The following is a 19,742-nucleotide window of genomic DNA, read 5'->3' on the forward strand; positions in this document are numbered from 1 at the left end:
GTGTTCGCGCGCCACGCTCGATTCGTTGGCAGCAGACAACGCGCTTTAGGCGCGCTTTAGGCGCGCTTTAGGCGCGCTTTAGGCGCGCTTTAGGCGCGCTTTAGGCGCGCTCTAGGCGCTTTAGGGAGCGTCATCTAGCAGCGCTTGCCTACCGGCCATAACTCGTTATTTTGTTTGCCAATAGATCACGCCAAAAGCGGACGTGCTTTCTTTAGATGCTGGTTGGAGGTAGCTGCCACAGAGCACTGGCCACGCGCTCGTGTGTTCCCTTTCGTAAAGGACGACAGTGTACATCGCGGCGCGATGAAGTGATCCTTCTCGCCCCTGCTGCTAAAACGACTATGCATCCACTCAAAAGTTTCGCACAGCGCCAATCGGAATAACAGAGCGGAAAGAGGGAAGCGCAATGGCAACCTTTCTTTGCGCAATCTTTTTGCGTCAAGCTAGGGTTGCACTGCGAGCCGTGCTTCTTAGTACTGCGTGCTTAACCACGTAAATGCAACAAATAATTCCAAGTCAGTTGTTTCGACTTACTTGGCCGTATTGAAATGCTGGAAAATGGAACTGGAGTCTTATGAAAAACTTATTCAATTTTAACAGAACGTCTGCCAGAAAATTTGTAACTAAGACGTTTAATGTGGTATTTGGTTTATTTAGTTAAATTTGTTCTTAAGTTCTTCGTACAAATGGTATCCGCTTGGAAATATTGGAATTCTTTTGTGACGTGATGACCGGAAAATTTGAAAGTTTTTACAAAAGTGTTCCTAGTGAAAAACACAAAATTTTGCTTTAGACATGGATTTCTGCGTCTCTTTCGTAAGCTATCGCCGTGATGATCATTTAATGGAACAACAAATATATGATACATTTGTAAACTAATGTTAAAACCTGCAGGTCAAATTGCTACCTGGTACTTTTGCTTATATCGCGCTGGGGTTTTAAAAGAGCGCTAATTATATTAATTAAGCTCGCCCGAGCACTCTACCACCGGGTAACTCTAGAGCAGCCAGTTCCAGGGATAAAAGATGGCATGATCACGTACAGGGAAATTGTCGATCACTACAATCACTACTCTCTCTCTCTCTCTCTCTCTGGAGGACGCTCGCATTTGGCGACGCCTCCAGGGAAACAATTATACATAACCACATTGGATCTACTTATCACAGACGAGGGACTATAACGACGCCCTCTGCAATATTTGTAAGCAAAAAGGTACGCTAGACCATATAATATGGGAGTGTGCTGGCTCCCCAGGGGCCAAGGAAAACATTGTCAGTAGAGAAGCCTGGGAGGCCTTGCTCCAGAGCGAGGCTGAAGACGACCAGCGTCGAGCAATCCGCCTGGCCGTTGAGGCCGTGAAGACTCACCATCCTCAACGCACCGGGACTGCTTCGTCCTCCTCCCCTACCTACGTGTAGGTTAAGAGGCGGGCACCCCAGCTCGGTGGAACAATAAAGTTTTCAATCAATCAATCAATCGTTGAATTTTACTTATTTGTATGGGCTGGTGGTTTCCATGCGACGTCGATGTCTTGCAAAAAATTCATGCTCATACAGAAGGATATGTGCGAAGAGCTTGCAAGCGGCCAAGTAGAAATATTCTGGTGTCGGTTTAGCGACGCGGTAAGAACCGAAACTTCAAGTGCTTCAAATCAGATAATGTCAGAGCGGGATCATTTATGTCTTGCTGCAGTGGTTGTTCTAGGGCTATGTGGAATTTTTGAAGCACAAATGTCAACAGTAAAAACAATTCCATTGAGGCGAAAGTATTTCCGGGACACGACCTGCGCCCTGAAAATATAAAGTGAGCAATAGTCAAAATGAAATAATGCAATAGCGAAAGCAAAAGTTAGAATGACAGTTCACTGCCATTTTATTAAGCTAACGTCTCACATTCAGGTATGTGCGCAACGATGTGAGGATGTTTGCACACGTGGGCCCGAAGAAAATTTCTAAACACATCATGAGAGTACAAATATGACTTCATAGGCAGGAACCTTAATATAGTTGGATACAGTTAAAGTACCTGGTGCAGTTCACGGGATAAATGACGCCCTAATTGTAATCAAATGAAGTAGTGCCGCTACTTCGGTGAGTTGACGCTGTCAAATCTGAATTTTATCAATCAAATAAAATAGCGGCTGGCGAAGCAAACCAAAGAGCACCTGGGAAGTTTAGTGTAACGCTAACTTTCAGTGCTTTGATGTACATCCGCAAATTATTTGAAATACCTTTTTGCTATACCTAGGGCAAGAAATACGCCCTAGGCATCACTCTGCGAAAGATAACCTGCATAGCCTTACATCAGTATGGTTTGACGGATGAACGTTTGTAAAATGTGAGGGAGAGCCGCGTTTCTTGGGAGCAGAAAATTCACATGTTATATACTTACAGTTTATGATGCTCAGACTTCTAACATTACAGTTGCTGCTGGTTTTTTACATGTCCATTACAGGCTGCAAAGCTTTATGATTCCTATAGCGATATTTGCAAGGCAAAAAGTTTTAAGGAGCAACTAAACTGTACCCGGCGGTAGCTGCCGTTTCACAACTGCAAACTGAAGAAAACAATATTACAGCGCGGACATCTAGCACGGACAAAGGAAAGAGGCGTTACAAAGCCAGTGACTCACGAATGAAAGTTTATCCCTTACAAGCAGCCATATGAATAGAAAAACTCACACATGCGTACGCCGGTGCACCACACATTTCCTCACCCAAAAGCAAAACAAGGCAGAAGAGCGATGAAACAAGCAAGTGGGATATTTTAATGGGCAGATACTTCTAATAAACAATTTTTCTTGTGGTGTGAGTGACGCCTGGCTTACGCAGCTGCCACAAATGTATTACATACGTTGGCCGCTGAAACGAGGCGGGCCTTTCCATTTTCATTCGTTCAGATTACGTGTGTGCGTTCAAAAATGGGGGGGAAACTGCAAGCTGCGCAATAGGTTGTCAAATGTGATAGACCAGCGTTCTTTATTCTCGAGAAATGTTCCTGCAACTTCTCGTTTACAGACCTGCCCGTTTGGCCTACGTAACAGACCCGCACGGCAGGGGAATGTCTTGCGCAACATCCTGCAGCACACAACGAATGTTGGGATATTTTTCAAATTGCACGAATTGTGTGCAACAGAATCTGACATTTGTGTGCGCTATTGCACAGCCTGGCACAGACTGGAATATTTCTTCGGATGACAAAAAACACTCTAACACCATATGGTTCACGACATTTTTTGAAGCTATGGCCCAGACAATGGACGTAAAAAAACAATTGAGGGCCTTTTGCAATCACTAGTATGATTCCAATCATTTGCTCTTTGCGTTTTAACCATTTCGCCATCTTTTTGGCAGTCGTCCTGATTCTGTGCTCGGGTAAACTAGCCAGGATTAGCCTCCTGACTTGATCCTTAGCCCTTTCCAGGGAGCCGTGTTAACATGACTGTGTTATGGCGGAACGGAAAAAACACAGAGCGATACTGCTTTTACCAATTCGCTGTGTCGCAAATTGTACATCAGCAAAGGTTTCACAGAAGGGGGAATATATATCCAGAAAAAATAATTTTACTAAAAGCTTCACTAAAGCCTCAGATCGAAAAACTGTAGCATAGTATCTTGTGGTAATTCAATTGTGTACTTCAGTTCGATTCCACTTTTCCGAACAATCTTGAGTATATTGACATACACTTGGCTAAATACAGATCAAGCATTACCTTGTGGAAATTCAGTGGTAGGCTTCAGTCCCATTCTACTTCTGCGAACAATCGTGCGTATATTGACCTATGCTTGCTAAATGCACAATTACCCACTCACAACTAAATAGTCATCCATAAAACGAAAAATGTTCATGGATAAAGCACAGATTCTCCTGAATTTTTCGTTCCATAAAACTAAACTTATGTTACTAAGACCGGGGGCCACTCTTGCACCAATGCAAATAAGGATTTTGTGAATGTAATGCATTGTCCCACCAAAATACAATCAATATATGTCGTGACAGTGAGTGCGCCAGGCATCACTCGCGCTACACAACAAGGAAAAATGTTTTTAGAAGCATCGAACAATCAAACTATCTCACTATCTGTTTTTGCCGCTCTTCTCTCTTGTTCCGATTTTAGTACAGGGAATCTGTGGGACGCAGGTGCACGTTTGTGCGAGTTTTTCTACTCATATGACTGTTTTAACTACCAGAATTTCTGTTCGTAGTCAGCGCTCATGGTACATCTCTCTACACTCTAAGAAAAAAGAGAGTAAAAAGTGAGTCACAGCAACTTGACTCTCTTTTTTCTTGCGAAGACCCATTTTCGCGCGGGTAGAGTCACAAAACAAGAGTCAACATTTGTGTGTGGGTCGTTTGACTCTTAATAGGACGCGAAGAGTCGTCGTGCAAGATTGCGACTCCTCTGATATTCGAGATGAGTCTGGCGAGAGAAAGATTAAAATGCAGGAGAAGAAATACCAGATAACGTCTTCTGTTTTAGGCAGGCCCTCGGGTTCGTAGTCCTGGTTGTAATCAGTTCAGTTCAGTTTTATTCCTTAAAGGCCCCCATTTTAGGGGGAGTTGCATAAGGGGTGGGATTACATTTGTAGTGAGGAAAACAAACAGCGATGGTGATTTAACATTGAAGGTGATCTGTAACGCGTTCTTGAAAAGCAGGTGTTGAAGCGATGGCGACGATGTCATGGGGTAGGCCGTTCCAGTCCATGGCTGCTCGAAGAAATAACGAAGCTGAAAACGTAGTAGTACGTGATAGTGGGCGGGCAACTTGAAGGGGATGACTGGTGCGGTGAGATATGCGTGATGCGGCGGCGATATACGGTGCTTGATCGAGAGGAGAATAAAAGAATTTGTGATAAAAGGTGAGGCTAGCAATGCGACGACGAAAGGAGAGGGGTGACAGTCCGGATGTAGCTTTCAAGGATGAAACACTGACGTCATATGAGTATGAGGAATGAATAAATCGGGCAGCACGATTCTGCACAGCTTCCAATGCGGTGATTAGATATGCTTGATGTGGGCTCCAGATGGGGGATGCATATTCTAATTCTAATAAGTGATTTATACGCGAGCAATTTAGCATGTGGTGGGGCAAGACGATGGTGTCGTTTTAGAAAACCGATTGTTTTGTTTGATGCTGAAATGATGTTACCGACATGTTACGGACATGCGGTGTATCATTCTTTCGTCAAGCTTGTCATGTTCTGCAATTACATCGAACTCTAAATATCGATTTTCCTTGAACATGTTTGTTAATATCTGACACGCTTAAGCGATAGCTGGCTTCCTATGCTAAGGAAGACCCGGATTTGTCACAATGGATTCTGACCATAAGTAAATCTAAAAAATATAGCATTGGCTACTAAAGAGAGCACAGTAACGAGATAACAAGTTCAGTAGGCGCACTCAACAGTGTCGATTGTAAATGTAATTGCGCTACGTAAAGTTAAATTTTGAGGATTTAGGTTCCAAAATCAAGATCTTGTTGTAAGGCGCACGGTAATGGAGAACTGCAGATTTATTTTCAGCAGCTCGGGTTATTTAACGTGCACGGAATGCAAAATATACGCGCGTTTTCGCATTCTGCCCCCATTGGAATGCGACTGCCGCGGTTGTGATTGGACCCGTGACCTCGAGCTCAGCAGCGCAACACCAAAGCCACTGGGCTACCGCAGTGCGTTGCGTTCCGCGACCAGAAACAAACATTAGCGTACGCAGCACTGCTTTTGAACCCCCCAGAAATTTAAAAACAAAAATATAGCAGTTTCCCCCCAATGCTGCATGAACCACTGCACGAACCAAGGTTCGTAGCTTCATCGCCTGAATAAACTGCAGTAAACAATCGCTTACTCCGTAAATTAGCAAGCACGGGGTCACGCGCGCACGTGCAAACATAAACAGATTTCACTCAATGACCGCGAACACTCGCTGCCGCAGCGTCGGCGTGATGAAGGGCGCGAACAGAGCGGACAGAACGCTTCTGCTGCCTCGTCCTTCAAAGCGTCTCCGAAACTTGCAATGGCGATATAGAAGCGCCTTTCCCCTCTCCCCCCCCTCCCCGCTTTGCCCCATCGGAAATTATCTCCAAGACAGAGAGAGAGAGTGGCGCCAGACCGGGCTAGAGCAACGGCCAGAGGAGAAGCGTGCTAAACCAGCGCCTCCTTTCCCCGGCTTGCGCGCGTTTTATCACGTGACCACCTATAGATACTTGGGGCACCCATCCAGGCACTATACATCTCGGATCGCCCTCGTACACTCCCTTTAATGCGCACAGCTAACGGAGCAGGATAGGATCTTATCGCACTTTATACGTAAGCTCACGGCCAGTGGCGTAGCAACAGGGGGGGCCGGGGGGCCGTGGGCCCCGGGTGCAAGGGGCCGGAGGGGGGGGGGGATGTCATATACGCCTGAAGACACCCCTCTTTCCGCCGGCTTGACTGGGCGCAAATAGCAAAGAATGCTCCCGTATCCAGTAGCCCGAGCTCATGTACCCGATGGGTTGCGCCGCAGTATTTTCGGTTGCAGCTCTATCAACACTCCACGAAATAATTGCACGAATGTGCGGGCTAAAAAATTTACTTCGCCAAATGGTCGCTGAACTACTCGCCTTAGCGCGACGTTTCATGTGGGGTGCGCTCGTGCCATGCGTTCATGCTGGGAGCAGGCGTCGCTAAACATACAGTCAGGTGTTATAAGGCGTTGAGGCTCTTGGGTCCTTCTTCCGTCCCGAACGCGCAGCGAAGACGAACAAAGACAGCAGCGAGAGGGCGTTCAACGAGCGCGCCCGGCGCTCTCGTTTACGGCGAAGCGTTCGTTGAGAGCGACATTGCATAAGTGCGGCCGTGAAAAGTCGCGAATGGGATTCTCAGGATCGTCGTCAGACTCGGTGCTTGGAGTTCCTGGAATTTATCGCCAAATGCAACTTCTTACTTACTGTTATCTTTCGCTTGTTCCTCACGATCTGCGTGTCAGTTGCATCATGCGAAAGGAACTGGTCCAAGTTAAAGCTGATCAAGACGTCTCTGCGCTCCACCATGAGTGATGAAATTCTATCAAACCTGGCGATACTGACCATAGAAAAAGAACACGTAAAAAATATATAATCTTTACTACTGTAATGTGTTTGCAGAAGCGAAGTGTCGGAAAAAGAACTTCTGAAGGAAATGTGTCCTTACCGGTCATTAGTTTAGTGCAAAAGGCTCGATGTCCCACCATGGTTTGTGCATCAGCAATATGTATACTATGTTCTATTTATCAATCTTGAATCGTTGCATTCGTTCTCTATCAGTTTCGCGGTGTTCAATAAAAGATATTTCTCCTAACCCTAGCTAACCTTTTCTTTATCATTTTGTTGTGTGACTTCATGTCACAAGTACAGTGTCTTGTCAGCTACATGGAATTGTATAAAAAAAAGAATAATTTTGTAATAATATTTCGCGATATTCTTTGACGTTACGTGTCTTTGTGATTACTAGGAACTCGGTAGCGTGAAAAATATGGCAGATAAGTTATAACCATATCCTGATTAATCCTTTAATTAGTACTTATAGAGGAAGCACTTCAATTCGAGAATCGAGGACTAAAAGTCATAGTATTAACTCAAGAAAAACTTCTTAAACAAAATAATTTTTGGTGCTACAGCCTACAGTACTTTGGCACTGTGGGCGGCGCCCAGTATGGCAGCAGCGACAGAAATATTAAATAGTGGACCAGTGACGTTGATCCCTCAATCATCTCCATTGCGAGTGCGGACCAACAGTAGTGCAAGCTTTCGCTGGCATGGGCTTCATCACGGCCTCTTTTTTTTTTTTTTTTTATGGTGACGCCAAGAATCGACGCGAAGCGTGGTCTATTCTGCTCCCAATCTTGTGGTGGTACCGCAGCTCGGATAATCACGTTTGTCCGTATAGCAGCAAATAAAAACAAGGCTTTATTGATCAGAATAAAGAGAACTCGCAATTGTCATAGCATTGGCGCCCGCGCCGCAGGGAGGCGGGTGGCATTTTCTGATAGGGTGGGGGATCAGCGTCACTGACACACAATTTAATTTTCGTTTTCGTTCAGGGCTGCCCACAGCCAAAATACTGCGCGCCATAGTACCTATGACGATTTTTGTGAAGTTGTTGCAGGGCAACATACGAATGTCGGGCTTCAATTTTGCAAATGCAATATTGCCGCTAAAATTGGTAATTAAAACTTTATAAAGATGTTTTTATTGCCTGAGACGTGAGCCACATTTTCCATGATGCCGCATTTGCATTGGCTGCCAAGCCTTACAGTTTGTTTAACAGAAGATGTGCACATGCGCTTATCGCAGGTAATCAGTGCAGCACCGTGTGTTATTTGGCGCAGAAGAAACAGCGCGTATACCTGCTGCATTCGCGATCTCTGGGAAAGAAAGCGAAGGAGTGGGGGACCCGGGGGACGTGCGTGGTATCCAAGGTGGCTGTGGTGGTGCTGAAACCCGGAAATTGTCGACATCCTCGCCTTCCTCGACTACACCCGGGGGGGGGGGGGGGGTGACAGTAGACCTATGGGCCCCGGGTGCAAGACCACCTAGCTACGCCACTGCTCACGGCAACACCGACATATATATTTCGGCGGTTGTGTCCATATAATTGCTATCGCAAAATTCGCAATACATAGAAAATTTTACTAAGGACGAACCACGCTGCTTCGCCATGTCGTGATAGAGCGGTGAACGATAGTTCTAGAAAATGTGTTGCTAAATCTCCGCCAAATGACTATACGCGCGCATTTGGTGACAGCGGCACACAGTCGCAAGAACTTGTGGAGGAAATACCGGAGTTCTGGTAGCTTCAGGTGCACTAGATCATTCAGTAACATGGGCAGCTTTGTAGTTCTACCTTACATCAGAGCAAACTGCACTCGACAGAAATCAAGGGCAGCTGGATCGTTATAGCTAAGCAAATTAAGGACAATTACGCCGCGTCTTCACACTTCGAGCACGCTCCGACAGCCCAGTGATAGATATTTAAAACACAACCACACTCGGACGAGAAAATTTTGCTTCTGCCAAGTGAATGTAGCGGGTATTTCAAGACGCGTGTTAAATTCATGGCTGTTTCATTCGTAAACATTACTTAAGTGACATAAAATTATCAGTGAGCAAAACAGTTTTTATTTCAACGCAAGGAAACAAAACCGAAACTAGCGCAACTGTTTTGCCCAGTTGTGCAGATACAAAATGATCCAAAGCCGAAGCCGTCAATAGCATGACGCCATTTTGAACTTGTGCTTCATCACGCGCGAGTACGTTGTCGTTGAGTGGTACTGAAATCGCTGCGTTAAGGGCGACTGCAACCAAGCGTTGTGGCAAGTTACGGTGGGAGCTTCTTTCCGTGCTGTGCGATTGCGACGAGGGGACCGCCGCGAGCAGCAGCGTATCGCCGATTTCGTCTTTGCCGACATCGCCGGACCGTCACAAGCGCCCGAAGTGCTGCGGTTTGCACTGCATCTTTCATTGTGATATGGGAGATCGCAACGGACAGAGACGACCAGATGCATACGACCGACTACCAGCGGGGGGTGACCTGTGCCATATTTCTCTTAACGTCTCAGGTAAGCATATCAGCTTTTGTTCCGAGTGTACAAACGGCGCGTACTCGGCCCTTCCGGTACGGCTACATTTTGCGCCATGTTTCTCTTGGCAGTTCACAGACGTTTCTTAGGCATGCGTGCGCATGTGGGCGGAAATACTACTGGCAGACGGAAGCCTCAGGAGAAACACCGTTCTTAACGACTCTAGTGACGAGTGGCCTGTCGCATCGAAAAATCCGTAGAATATCAAGTACTGCGTAACTTGAAGTGTAGATACAATACTAGCACCAGTGTTACTTTCGCATGGCGAAGACAGGTAATCGAAAGGGCAGCTTGTGCATTCTGAAGATTTACTAGTGCTTTAGGTATATTGCCGCGAATAATAAAAGCGCTACAACGCTGTATGGTAGTGTCAGGCGATGTGGCAGCAGAGATATTTTAAGAGCGGTTAAGCGGCTGCATGCACAAGCGAACAGACAGCGCTTTCAAAGCGCTGAAAGAGAACAAATTTTTTGTGCATTTGGCTGTAAGTAGAAAACACATTAGCTCACAATCTAAGCCTATATATAATGTATTATTTTTACGTAATCTTTATTTTCACGGTTGTAAAAATTTAAAAGCATGAATATGCTGCAACATTTATATCCTACTAATCCTACTACGCTTACAAAACCTGGCTGTGTTATGTGGTGAAATTGTACTATTGCTACTGGATTTTTTATATTGAGTCCGGTGGTTTATGAAAAAAAAAGGTCCTTTTATGTGTAGTTTCATGTTAGTTCGTATATTTGCCCAGCAGAAATGAGTTGATTGCAAAGTTGTACCTTCCAGTGAGCTGCATATGAACCCAAGTTTATCCTGTCTTGGCTATTGTAATGTGCATACAACAATTTTAAGTATATACAGCTGTAGTTGGCTTAGTCGCTGCAACATATTTTGTAAAAGTAGAAGGCCATTTATTATTTTGCTGCTTCCATGCAGAAATACCTTTTTTCTTGTAGCAAGAAACGCTGACAGTATTGAATGAAATGAAGTGTTGTATTTTTCTACTAACATAATAAAGGAAATTTCGTCTGCCGTGTATCGGAGATTAGTTTACCTTTTTGTACTAAACAATGCATTATGTCCTCGGCTACTGCTGTTGTCCTGTGTATTTTTATAATTTTGAAATGTATTTTATTTTAGGTATTCAAGAAATGGCAACAGCCAGAAGTCACCATCTTACCAGCACGTTATGGGTGAGACAAATCGTAGCAGGCACTTTTGCATATCTCATTAGCATATGATGCTATTTGTTGTAATTTTTGTGTCCACTTTCCTGTCTTTATGCACTGTACTATTATTGTGCAAAGGCTAACAGTTTTACATTGAGACAGAGTAATCACCCAAAGGGGAGACATGGCTGGAGGAGACAACACACACAAGCCTCCTTTCTCCGTATCTATGTTGCGCAGTTACTCTGTCATTATCTACCAACAAACCCAAGTTCCTCATCAGCTACATTTACTAATGATCCGTTATTACAGTTTCATTGACATAACATTGAAAGTACAGAGGTACACTGGAAGACAAGAGACTTGAACTGATGAAGAGCCATAGAACAAGGACCGCTGGAGCCAATATTTCGACAAAGAGAAGATTTTTCTTCTCAAAACGTTGGCTCCAATGAATTTTCTTGTTCTATCACTATTTACGGTTGAAAGAAAGCATTATTCCTCTTGCTGAAGTATTATGCATTATGGCATAAAAATTAGCAGGGTGAAATATGAGGAATGTCAAAATTCTTGTATATTCCAGTGCTAAAGCGAAAGCCAGGAAAACAAGATGTAGAGAACCACATTGTTATTTTTCATTGCCCAGTTTAGCCAGCTTTATTCCGAGCTTGCACTTTGTTGCATTAACGACCACTGGAATTTGTTAATTGAATTAGCTTGGTGATTTACTTATATTAAGAGATTTTGAGCTTGTAATAATGCAGCTTAACATAACGCATGTAAAAATAATTTACAATGACATATTTAGGTGGCAGGCTTGCAGTTGTCTAGCAGATCACTTGATGGTATGAGCTCAGGTTTCAACCGAGCTTCCATGCACAAATTGGTTACACATTTTTTGTTTCATTGTTTGGATTTTCATAAACATAAGTACCGTTTCTTTTTTGTCGGGCTTCTAGTTGTGTCGTAGGACCTAACTGTTTACCTTTATTTATATTGGCAGCCATGTTACACAGACAGCTCAGTTTTATTGTAAATCATGTCATGGTAGGACTAAGAACATTTGTGTAAATTTGTTGCAGGTACACTCTGGCGGCTCCTACCCCTGTGTCCTCCCACCACCCTGTCCTGACTACGTCCACTAGGTAGTTGGGAGCCTTTGGCGGCTTCTTCCACTGCATCCTGCCGCCACCATGTCCCGACTATGTCCACTAGGGAGTTGGCAGCCTTAGTGATGACGCCAGCAGGCTGACAGCCGACAGAAAGATTCAGGTAAATACCTGTAATTAAGCGACGTCTTTTTGAGTGAAATGGCTTGTAGTCACTCAGCAATGAAAGACGTAATTTCGAAGCAGATTAGACTCTCTGCTATCTGTGCAGGGATGCTCAAGTCCATGCATTTTGTCTTAGCCGCCAAGAGGCTATGTGTATTAGACGAAATGCGATGCAAATTTTCAAACTGCAAGAGACCACTTGCACAATTTTTTTTGCTTAACACAAAAACTACTTTGATAAAGCTTTACCAATTTAAAAAGAATACAATGTACTCTCATACATGGTATTTGGCATAAATTTACTAGGGCTGCCTCAGTGGTAAGTAGGCCGATAAACGTACACCAAAACTGTCTTCTTTTCCAAGTTCATCCTCCTCTGTGCACTGCTGCTTAATGTATCTTTCTGATACCATTCTTGCACACAGCACAAGTCCTAAACACATGGATTGCATAAATTTGCAGCTTTTGCTGTAGGTCACTTCTGTGAAAATAAAGTTAATAAGCCATTTTGTCCATTTTTAATCAGCAATAATAAACTGAGCAGTGGATAATAAGCAGTCAAGTTTTTGGTGTAAGGCCTCTCTTCGTTGTTAAAAATTTGGCCCTCTTAATGAAAGAACCAAATTTTTGGCTGCCATTTTATGATGCATACTTTGGTGCATTACACGAAATTTGACATAATGTTTATGGCAGTAAAAATTTTTTTTGCTTTAAGTATTGCGTGAAATTGAGATTTGTTTTATATTGAAAAACCCTCAGTTTTCAAGAAATTCCAAGTTGTGTGCCAGGTTGGAACAGCTGGTATGGAATAGCCTACTTACACAAATAGGGAGGGTCATGTACACTTGACTTTATGTTAAGATACTATTATTGATCCACAAAAGACAAATTGATGGATTCCATCCTGCAGCTCTTCACATTCATTTCCACTTTTGCACATTTATATACCTTGAGTCTGGTGACTTGTGTCTGTTTTCATCATCTGCTATGTGCAGATGGTAAACTTCAGATTTGCCCTATGGTACAGAATATTTTGGTGCTAAATATATGAATCTGTGTTTTTCAGGTTGCCTCGAAATTTTACCCAAGCCATGCCGCACACTCGGGCCAGGCCTCTTGCGAACGACGTATAACCAGGCTCAACGCATCAGGGTCGAGGGAGTCCGGAGATCAAGGCAACCTGCTGTGCAACCTTTGGTGACCCCTCTACATGTGCTACCTATTTCACAGCTGTGCCTCACCTACCATCTATCCAAACAGCATCACCGGCTGTGATCACTTATCGAACCATGGATGAATGTTGGGGTGGAGTGATTTGAACAGACATTCTATTTGTCTCTTCAAATTCTTTGTAAATATTTCTGTTATAATTCATATGTGTCTTTAGTATCTAGTTTTTAATAGTTCCTTTCTCTTAGAATTCTCACCATCAGCCCCTGCTATTCTAATGTATACCTGCCTTTAAGCCCCGTTTCTCATAGTTCTTTCGTACTTGTGGATGTAATTGATAGGTTAATAATTCTTGTTGTATGGAAGGCTAAAATACGAACTTACGGCATTTTTTCTTCCTGTGATAATCTACAGCACTGCAATGTGTTCAAGAAATGTAACATAACACGGGCTCTGGTGTAGGATAAATTTAAGAGCAATATAGAGTACTTATTTGAAGCACCCATTATTTTTTAAAAACTCAAGGATATAGGAGCACAAGAAAGAAACTATTGAACTAGAGAAACATTGGTTCCCCTCATAAGTCTGGTAATAACGTGACTTCTTTCACTGCAAAGATACTGGTACTCGCATACAAGGCTTGAGACATGAAAGCTATGATACCCTTGGCATTTCTCAGTGCTTATTTGCCACACTGATGAATGTCAAAGGCAGCATAGGTTTCATGCACACATTGGTTGTATTACACCTTTTGAGTATTGCATTTCTCAAACACACGGGTTTGTAGCCGTGCTTTAAATAGCAGATGTATTTCCTAATTTTCAGAATTTGTTAGTGCAAGAGTAACGCTACAGATCATGTAAAAATAATTTTACAGACTATATGTCCATGGATGCATGTTTCTTCTGATGACGTAGCAGTGCCATGTGGTCGGGGGATGAATGTCTATTTCAGATTTAAATATTGGCTTCCAGGCCTGGGTTAGTCTCCTACACTGAGTATTCCAGGTCAAAGCCCAGTTACTAGAGGAAAGTGAATAAAACTAGGAATTATAAACATCAGAAGATCTTGTTCGGGACACTAATGTAACAATCAGCAAGGTTCTTTGTGCATTCATTTCCAGATTTGCGAGATTATATTTTGACTGGTTTCATTATAGCGAGAACAAATATTTGTTTATTCTCATGCTAGAGTTGGCTGCCCCCATTCGTATACAACCCCTTTACAGGCTAAAAATTAAGTGTATAATAGGCTGGTTTTCGGTTTTGCGCCCTCAGTGTTAAGGGATGCAAACGGTGACATACAACAGAATGCAGAAAAATGTCTAAGGAATGCAAGCAGGGCATGGGACTTTTTAGACAGATGCATGCGTGTGCGATTTATAAAACTCCCTATGGTATGCCTCAAGGCATTTTGTAACCCTTTGGTAGAAACACTGACACCCACCTATTAAGAGGAAATGCTCCTCGAAACAACTTTTTTAATTTGTACTAGAAATTTGAATGTACTGCTATTCATAGGGAGTTTTATGTAGATTTGAATTGTCATTGGTTTTTGTGTAGCCGGTGTTTAGTTATGTCCTACATAGTGGCAATATATTTTTATGGGCACTTGTATATAAAAGTTTCGCAAATGGTTTCATGCTGTATCTTATTTAGCTAGGTGTATACCGCAAAGTGGCGATACCTATCCAAACAGCTTGTACAATTACTGGAATTATGCAAAAAATATTAGGCCACTTTAAATAATTTTTAGATTGCAATTTCAATTAGATACTGGTATTCTGCTTATCTTGAAGAGTATGTATGCCAAATTTAATTTGTATAGGACAATTATAAAGCACAAGGTTATTCTCATGCTATTGTGAGAAAAAATTATTGAAGTATTCTCAATAATTTTAGTAGCAGGCCTGCCTGCCTGCCTACTAATCTTGCATACTTCTAGTAACTTTACGTGCTGTTTGAATAGATATCGGCACCTTGCAGTCTACAGGGAGCTGAGTTAGCTGCAGCACACTGCTTTTTTGTGAAAATTTAATACACAAGAAAGTGCCCGCAAATATCACTATGTATTTTGCCGTTGTATAGGACATAACTCAAGAAGCAGCTAAACAAAAACTAATGGAATATATGAAATCTGCATGAAGAACTCTACAATTGGCTCTCTTTTGAAACCTCTAGTACAAATAATAAAAATATGTCGAGTAATATTCAATCAGCAAAACGTTCCCCTTGCTACAGTGACCTACAACATAGCGACGCAAAGCTTAAGGCAAGTCCTCTTGTCGAAGCGAATATGGGCTGTCTTCCCAAGGGCTTCTGTTAAAGACGGTGAATTTTCCTGCATTTACCAGAAGTGCAATACTAAAATGTTTGTGAATGTGCAATTGGTATTGGCACACTAACAGAAAAAAAGACAGTTCTGTGAAATGTAGACTTGAGACGTGACTTTGTTGGACATTTAAATTTTGACTCCATATATTTGTGTTTTGTACTGAGTGTTTCAACGGTGACTGCCTCTAATTATTGAACATAACTGCTTCATGACAGTGCGACAATTTTCCCTAACATAAATTTTAGCTGTGGCAGGCATTAGAATTACAGTACTCAATAACGTCTACTTTGTAAGAACTCAGACTAGCACCAGTTCTGATATACATATACCCAAAAAGTAATGATCATCCTACAAGGCTTACAGAAGGCTTTTTGGCAAAGTAATATCCGAAAGAGCAAAGCATGTTCCACCAAGTATGGTGACAAATATTTTAGAGCTGCCAGTCTGAGGACTCCTACAAACTAACAATACCTTCAGCACTGACTAGCTTCAATAATGGGATGTCAGTGTTTTGCTAAAATTAATGAAACTTCAATTATTGTGATCTTGTTTAAGAAGACATTTGTAATTAACATGCAGTTCTAATCTCTGTCACTTTTGTAAATATTTCCCAATTATTTTTTCAGGCTACCATTTTTGGTAATAATGGTATTCATTGCAGAAAGAGCTAGTACATGGCATTTAATAAAGAAGGTACTGGTCATTGTAGATTTTCTGTCTTCAGCATTTGTTCTGTTCCACAGCTGTTTCTTGAAATCTGAAATGATGTACCCATCACTTTGTTAGCGATAAACAGGGAAATCTGTCAGTATGTTTTGTTTAAAATGGAGCTGATCAACCCAATAGTTAGGCTATTTGCTAATTATAAATTACAATGATAATAGTACAGGACATAAAAACAGACTGATGCTGAATAACAGCTGTGCCCAGCTACATACACGCAGCTTTGCCACACAATATGTATGTGTTCAGAAGAGCCAAATGCCCCAGAGAGAAAGCAACAGTAACTAATTGTTCGTCATCTTGTACAAGCAGATTATGCGCTAGATGTAAATTATGCTCAGTAAATACATAAGTCAGTCATGTGAGGTGTCTCACTTTAGGTTGCAAGTTGGAACTTATTGCAATCTTGGTTCTTTTTATTTTGTTTCCTTTGTGAGCATGAGTGACTTAGTTGCCTTGGCACATTTTGTCAAAACTGTTTCTTCATCACTGGGAATCACAAAATTTCAATTACACATAAAATTTCCAGTTACTGATATGGTAGACTTCGAAGTTAATTCTCTTATCTACCAACTAGTTTTATCATTCATTGAAACATATCCATGCAATGCACAATAGGAACCCAAATTATAAATATCTGTTCTTGCTTTCTACCCTGCTCTACAACATTATGAAGATACAAAGCAAAACTATAAGTTTACAATTGTCCCCCATAACCTGAGTTTCGCTTAGAATTTGAAAAACAAAATTGACATCCTGCTATAGTGTGAGAGTTGCTTTGAGCACCAAGTGAACTGCGTAGCACCTGTGCTAGAATACACAACAAAGCAGAAAATCGCACCAGATTGGAATGGCAGTGGTAAGTTAAGAACAGATGTTTTATTTCACGCACCATTAATGTGGCTTATCATCTGCTCCTGTTTTGTGGGAACGCATACATTGGGAAGACAATTTTTTGCACCAATCTTACCTTAGCGGGACACTTGAGAAAGGTAGAAATCAAGAACAGGTATTCACACTTTGTTGCCCGCAGTGTATTATCTGAATGTGTTTCACTCTACAAAAGACTACTGTGGTAGATAATCATAAAGACCAAGACAAAAGAATTAAAAGAAGTATGTGTCAGTCATCCTTCCATGATCTCCCATGTTTATAGAAACACTTCTTTCTGCATATGTGCGAAGCCGTAGGGAAGCATTACATAACTCAGTCATGCTTTCCAAGTTCAAAATCTGAATAAGGACAATCACATGAACATTGTATGAGTGATTTGTAAATGTGGCACCTAATGGAACTTATTTACGTATGTGCTGAGGGTACATTACAGCCAGTGCATAATCTGTCTGCTCTTACAGGATAGCTTGTGATGAGTAAAAGAAGCCTTCCTCACATCTTCCTCTTTGTTTCTTTTGGACCTTGGTGCACCATGTGTATTGTTACAGCTGCATGCATGCAGCTGGGTATAGTTTATGTGTTCTGCTACCTCCCTTGTCCTCATTACTCATGTGCTATCTTTGCCGTAACAAAATACAGCTACCTGTGCTACATATTTTGTCAGCGTGTTTGCATTATGGCAAGTTTTGTATTAGTGGTTATTGCAATCTGCGAAATTGTCTGTCAGCTGTTATACTTCGTCTTGAAAAGTACGTTTGTCAACATAAATAAACAATTAGTATAAATTTTGCTCTATTTATTTTTGTAATATTATCTGTTGTGAAGGTTTTATACACTGTTGCATGTTGTATGACAATAAAATTGATGCACAACTTTTTAATGTGGTATTTTTCAGATCAATTTTCAACTGACGCTAACACGCACAAGTTGTGGGGGAAAAGTGCCAACAAGAGTACCATAAGGTAAGACAGCTGTTCTTACTGTTAGATTGGATTATCAATTGCCAACCAGTTGTTTTCAGCAAGCATAGTATAACGCATACATTATGTAATCTAAGTTGGAATATTGTTTTTATTGCACTTGATTATCTGGATCTCCTTTGTACATAAGTGCGGCCTTCTTTGTTTGTTATGTGTAGCTTACTTGCTTAAAATGTTAAATCGTAAGTTCTAAATAAAAACACGTCTCGAAGAACGGTGAAATAGGTTTAACTTATAAATGTTTTGACATTAGAGACCTGTGCAGTGCTGAATTGAACTTCTACATGAGTTACATAATATTTTGGGGTCTCATTATGGTTCTGAGTTGCATTGCAGTGTCATGCATATGCACCTGCAGGCTACATATTGGATGTTTATTTAAGACTGTTTTGCTTGGTTGGCTATTGATTCCAGTTTAATAGTAATGAGAACTGTCTTGCTTTCATGGTGATTCTGTGCTCACTAATACATTTGAATTTTCCACAAGACAACAAAGGGTGATGAAATGTTAACATTTTGTTGCTAACCTGCCACGTCCTTTTTGGCAAGTTTGCTATGGGTTCTTTCTTATATGTTGTCTTTTCACAGTAGCCATCTTGAGAGCTAGCCGTAGTCGTGTGTACTTACAGCAAAAGTTGGTGACACATTTTGAAAAGCGGCTCGACACTGCCATCCGAGAGTCAAACGACTTACATGGATTAGTTATTTTACTCCATTTACAAGAGTCCTGCACCATGCACAAAGGGTAACTTGACACACTGCTGGAGTCATCAGACTCATCAAGAATAGTTACCCGAATCCTTCAGCAGTGGTCATGTCACCCTTTATCTTGAGTCGTTCGACTCATTTAGAATTGTTAACGGACTCCCTCAGCACTAGTCTTGTAACCCATTTGAGAGGGTATAGGCGACTATTACAACAGAGTGTGCATGACTATTGTGTGCGGAGTCACGCAAACACCTTGTATTGAGCACAGATAGTCTCGGGACTCTCTGTCGAAAGAGAGTTCGGGTGTCTCCCACAAAGTGTGTCGTATACGTGGCGAATCCAGACTCTCCAAAAAGAGTAAGAGGTACTCTTTTTTTTCTTAGTGTGTACTTTGTCCGTGTTTGATGTGGGCGCGGTTTATAATGCAGATGTACAGGCGCGCCCAGCTGGATGTCGTGCAGTAGAAAACATAGTATAGGTTCTCAGACCTCGTCCCTTGTAGCAGTATGTCAGATTGGCCAGTTGTCTTGACTAATAGGACGGTCGCTATAATGTTTGGGTCACCTGCATTTGCTACAGCGGGTCGTACTTAAAGCGAAGCTGAAATGTTTTCCAGAAACAATGAGTGAACATCTGTACTTAATTGTTTTCAACCTTCCGAATTCGAATATCGTGTCGAGATTGAGCGAAAGAAAGCGCAAATATATTTTTTTTTCGACGAAAAGTGCAGCAGCGGACACGCCCAGCTAGCGCGTCTCGCTTCCGCCTGTGATTGGTCGGGCGCCTCATGACGTCAACTTTAGTAAGCGAATGCTGCTGCTACACATGAAACGCGGTGCCAGGTAGTTTGGTGCTGTTTTTCTGAAATGGTAATAGAAAATTTAGAGA

At 42.1% G+C, this 19,742-nt stretch overlaps 1 protein-coding gene and 1 long non-coding RNA gene across 2 annotated transcripts in view; one reads left to right on the forward strand and one right to left on the reverse strand.

The window, feature by feature from the left end:
* Nucleotides 1-1,512: 1,512 nt before the first annotated feature.
* Nucleotides 1,513-19,742, reverse strand: part of LOC135903504 (cytochrome P450 2C20-like) — a 135,357-nt gene continuing 117,127 nt past the window's right edge. Inside the window, exon 9 of the mRNA XM_065433819.2 lies at nt 1,513-1,790. Coding sequence (XP_065289891.2) covers nt 1,612-1,790 — 179 coding nt within the window. The 3' untranslated portion in view covers nt 1,513-1,611. The remainder of the gene's footprint in view (nt 1,791-19,742) is intronic.
* On the forward strand, nt 9,102-18,013 carry LOC139048111 (uncharacterized). The gene is made up of 4 exons (XR_011507522.1): nt 9,102-9,578; nt 10,743-10,795; nt 11,854-12,043; nt 13,112-18,013. It is a non-coding gene; the product is annotated as an uncharacterized lncRNA (long non-coding RNA).

The sequence above is a fragment of the Dermacentor albipictus genome, chromosome 7, assembly GCF_038994185.2.
Source record: "Dermacentor albipictus isolate Rhodes 1998 colony chromosome 7, USDA_Dalb.pri_finalv2, whole genome shotgun sequence".
Taxonomy (NCBI): Eukaryota; Metazoa; Arthropoda; class Arachnida; order Ixodida; family Ixodidae; genus Dermacentor; species Dermacentor albipictus.